The sequence below is a fragment of the Triticum dicoccoides genome, chromosome 5B, assembly GCF_002162155.2.
Source record: "Triticum dicoccoides isolate Atlit2015 ecotype Zavitan chromosome 5B, WEW_v2.0, whole genome shotgun sequence".
Lineage (NCBI taxonomy): Eukaryota > Viridiplantae > Streptophyta > Magnoliopsida > Poales > Poaceae > Triticum > Triticum dicoccoides.
In genome coordinates, this window is record NC_041389.1 from 139,405,373 (window position 1) to 139,409,886 (window position 4,514).

Below are 4,514 nucleotides of genomic sequence, written 5' to 3' on the forward strand. Positions count from 1 at the left end.
ACCTCGCTGCATGCACGAACACGGTGATGATCAATTGACATGCGGCCGTGTGGTGGTGCAAGAGATCGAAGTCGAAGTTGAGGTAGACGATGAGGTGGTGAGGTGTGCAGTCAATACTGGGTCCATGTCACCACAAAACCACGCGGAGTGGTCTCAGGATGAAAAATATCCGGTTTTAACAGATGAGGGATCAAGTTTGTCTGATTTTAGAGTTAAGGGACCATTTCTAGATTGTTGGTAAAGTTGAAGGATGGAAAATATACTTTTTTTTGAAATCATGGAAAATATACTTGATGGGTCAGCTAAATGGAACAGCCTGATAAAATTTGTTGTGCTCAATGGATTAGTCCCTCTTAGTTCCACTTCCATCCGTGGAATCCGATGGTCTTGCATACAAAAATGGAACCGTGGTAGATGCTGTAAATACTAAAACAGTATCGTGAGACGTCCGCCTATCCTAGTAAAACTCTGCTCACCGGCACCAGATTAGCGCAGTCGCGCTTCAGCGAGCTCGTCCTGAGGCCGCACAGCCGTCGCCGTTCCGGCACAGGCCGCCGACCTGACCTCCTCCACCACCTCCAACCTCCCTGCCTCGCGCGTGCTCCCTCGCACTAACATATCACCAGCGAGCTACTTGGACAATGTCCTCCACCCCGTCGCGCCCAAGGTGTTCGGCTCAATGACGCGCCGGGCAGCGGCCTCACTTAACAAGTCGCTCAGTGAGTTCCTCGCGCACGAAGATCCGGAGAAGCTCCTGTCGCTCTTCGCAGCCAAGGTCAGGGAGTGCAGGGGCCTTGGCTCTGTTGATTTCGCGTGCGCCTTGCGTGAGTGCAGGGGCAGCGGCAAGCACTGGCCGCTCGTTCCGGTGATCCATGCCAAGGCGATCACATGTGGGCTCGGGGGAGACCGGATCGCTGGCAACCTGCTGATTGATTTGTACGCGAAGAAAGGGCTTGTGCAGCGGGCGAGGCGTGTGTTTGAGCAGCTATCTGCCAGGGACAATGTTTCTTGGGTTGCAATGTTGTCAGGGTATGCACAGAATGGTCTTGGAGAAGATGCTGTTGGGCTATACCACCACATGCATCGCTCCGGGGTTGTTCCTACGCCTTACGTTCTGTCTAGTGTACTCAGTGCTTGCACTAAAGCTGCGCTTTTTGAGCAAGGGCGGCTGGTTCATGTCCAAGTTTACAAGCAAGGGTTGTGCTCTGAAACTGTTGTGGGGAATGCGCTTATTGCGCTGTACTTGCGGTTAGGATCTTTTAGCCTGGCGGAAAGAGTATTTTCTGAGATGCGGTACTGTGATAGAGTAACGTTCAATACACTGATCTCGCGACATGCTCAGTGTGGAAACGGTGAGAGTGCTTTGGAGATATTTGAGGAGATGTGCTTGTCAGGCTGGACACCTGATTGTGTAACCATTGCTAGTCTCCTTTCAGCTTGTGCCTCTATTGGGGATCTGAATAAGGGCAAGCAGCTCCATTCTTATCTGCTAAAAGCAGGCATGTCTCCGGATTACATAATTGAAGGTTCGATTCTTGATCTCTATGTGAGATGTGGTGATATCGTGGAAGCCCTCGAGATCTTCAAATCGGGTGATAGGACAAATGTAGTGCTATGGAATTTGATGCTTGTTGCATATGGGCAGATTAGTGATCTAGCAAAATCTGTTGACCTCTTTTGTCAAATGGTAGCTGCAGGGGTACGCCCTAACCAATTCACGTACCCATGCTTGTTAAGGACTTGCACTTATGCTGGAGAAATTAACCTTGGAGAGCAGATTCATTCACTAAGCATAAAGACTGGCTTTGAGTCTGATATGTATGTCAGTGGTGTACTGATAGATATGTATTCTAAATACGGGTGGCTTCATAAAGCTCGAAGAATTCTTGAAATACTTGAAGCAAAAGATGTGGTCTCCTGGACATCGATGATTGCTGGATACGTGCAACATGACTTTTGCAAAGAGGCCCTTGAAACATTCAAAGATATGCAGCTATTTGGAATTTGGCCTGATAACATAGGGCTGGCAAGTGCTATAAGTGCTTGTGCTGGAATCAAAGCAATGCGTCAAGGTCTGCAGATTCATTCTCGGGTTTACGTGTCTGGTTATTCAGGAGATGTTTCCATTTGGAATGCGTTGGTAAACCTTTATGCACGATGTGGAAGAAGCAAAGAAGCTTTCTCTTTATTTGAGGCAATTGAATATAAAGACAAGATAACATGGAATGGACTGGTATCTGGTTTTGCACAAAGTGGTCTATATGAAGAGGCCCTTGAGGTATTTATTAAGATGTATCAAGCAGGTATCAAGTATAACGTGTTCACCTTTGTATCCTCTATTAGTGCATCAGCTAACCTTGCAGATATAAAACAAGGAAAGCAAATACATGCTACAGTTATTAAAACAGGTTGCACCTCTGAAACTGAAGTTGCCAATGCGTTGATTTCACTGTATGGGAAATGTGGCAGCATTGAAGATGCCAAGATGCAGTTCTTTGGAATGTCCGAAAGGAACGATGTGTCATGGAATACTATTATTACAAGTTGCTCACAACATGGATGTGGCCTAGAGGCCTTGGATCTATTTGATCAAATGAAGCAAGAAGGTCTAAAACCAAATGATGTGACCTTCATAGGCGTTTTAGCTGCTTGCAGTCATGTGGGTCTGGTAGAGGAGGGTCTTGGTTACTTTGAATCCATGTCTAGTGAGCATGGAATCCATCCAAGGCCTGATCATTATGCTTGTGTTGTAGACATTCTTGGACGAGCTGGGCAACTTGACCGTGCAAGGAAATTTGTTGAGGAAATGCCTGTATCTGCTAATGCAATGGTTTGGAGAACCCTTCTCAGTGCTTGTAGAGTGCACAAAAACATCGAAATTGGAGTGCTTGCAGCCAAGTATCTACTGGAGTTAGAGCCTCATGATTCAGCATCATATGTCCTCCTTTCAAATGCATATGCTGTTACTGGGAAATGGGCTTACAGGGATCACGTCAGAAAGATGATGAAAGACAGAGGAGTCAGAAAAGAGCCCGGCCGTAGCTGGATTGAAGTAAAGAACGTGGTTCATGCTTTCTTTGTTGGTGATCGGTTGCACCCATTGGCTCATCAGATTTACAAATATTTGGCTGACCTAGATGACAGGTTAGCCAAAATAGGGTACAGACAAGGGAACTATTTTCTTTTCCAAGAAAAAGAGAAAGAACAAAAGGACCCCACTGCTTTTGTCCATAGCGAGAAGTTAGCTGTGGCCTTTGGATTGATGAGTTTGCCTCCTTCTATGCCCCTTAGAGTCATTAAGAATCTCCGTGTCTGCAACGATTGCCACACTTGGATGAAGTTTACCTCCGAAGTCATGGGAAGAGAAATTGTATTGCGAGATGTGTACAGATTTCACCATTTTAACAATGGCAATTGTTCATGTGGAGACTTCTGGTGAAATGTGTTGAAGTTAAGTTCTTGAAGTGCTCCTCCTGAAATCCCCTAGGTTTCTCCATTTGTGATCATCAAGGTGTTACTTCAATGTATTCATGTGTGGGATACACCTCTTTGTTGGCCTGTCATGCAGATATCTAAATTTGGAAGCCGGCACGATCAATACCACAAAACAGGTAACATAAATACATAATAATACATATAATTATGGATCAGGTATTCTTGTCTATAACATGCTTTTATTTTCACCTTTGTGGCCGTCATGCCGTTTCAGGGATCTATAACCTTTTTTTTCCGGAAAAAGGTCCACTTTTCAACCCTGAACTGTTGCAGAAGTTCACCCTGAACTCTAAACTTCAAGGTCCCACTTGGTTTGTGCGGGAAGCAACAGTACAAGTCCCATCTCGCCGTTGATTTCCCAGGGCAATATGGACCATTTTCCTTGCCCACATGAATAGAGACCATTTCGACGAAAGTTCGAGTTTGCCAGGGGTACAAATGAAATGAAAATGAATTGATAAAACATTCCTACAAAAAAAATTCTGCCACTTATACTTTATGTTATGATATTCTAATCAGATTGGATGGCAAAGATTTCTCATTTTATCTCCTTTCTATGAATGTAATAAAGCCGTAATATAATATACTAGAAAGTTTGACTTTACTTCGATTTAGAATAGCGTGCTTTGCTTACTTTAATTTCTCAAAATAATTTGAGGGTTCTTTTTTTATTTCGGATCGGAGTAGTATAATTGCTAGAAAATTCAGTATTTCATTGTGGAATTCTAAAATAAAGTAAGTCCCTTTTTTAAGTACATGCTATGCTACCAGCGGACGATGCTACCTTCACGGTCTCGTCCTCCCCAAGTCCATCAATGTCCCCGTCGCTGCGCTCGTTTGCCCAGCTTGATCTAATTCATGACTTTATCCATGATACGCCCCCTATTAGCTGCTGTGGTTGAAATGCAACCTATATAACTGACGACAACCACGGCGCCGCCATCGCAGTAGCAGCTGTTTCCTTTGCGAGACACAGCCTAGCCACAAAGAATGCAGAGCGCCTGCAGTAGGTGGAAGCC

General features: G+C 44.8%; 1 protein-coding gene across 1 annotated transcript; it reads left to right on the forward strand.

Annotated features, from left to right (window-relative positions):
• The first annotated feature begins 368 nt into the window (after nt 1-368).
• Nucleotides 369-4,244, forward strand: LOC119307852 (pentatricopeptide repeat-containing protein At4g13650-like). The gene is made up of 2 exons (XM_037583942.1): nt 369-3,611; nt 3,710-4,244. The coding sequence occupies exon 1, from the start codon at nt 680-682 to the stop codon at nt 3,437-3,439; it is 2,760 nt and encodes a 919-aa protein (XP_037439839.1). The 5' UTR covers nt 369-679; the 3' UTR covers nt 3,440-3,611; nt 3,710-4,244.
• Nucleotides 4,245-4,514: the final 270 nt, after the last annotated feature.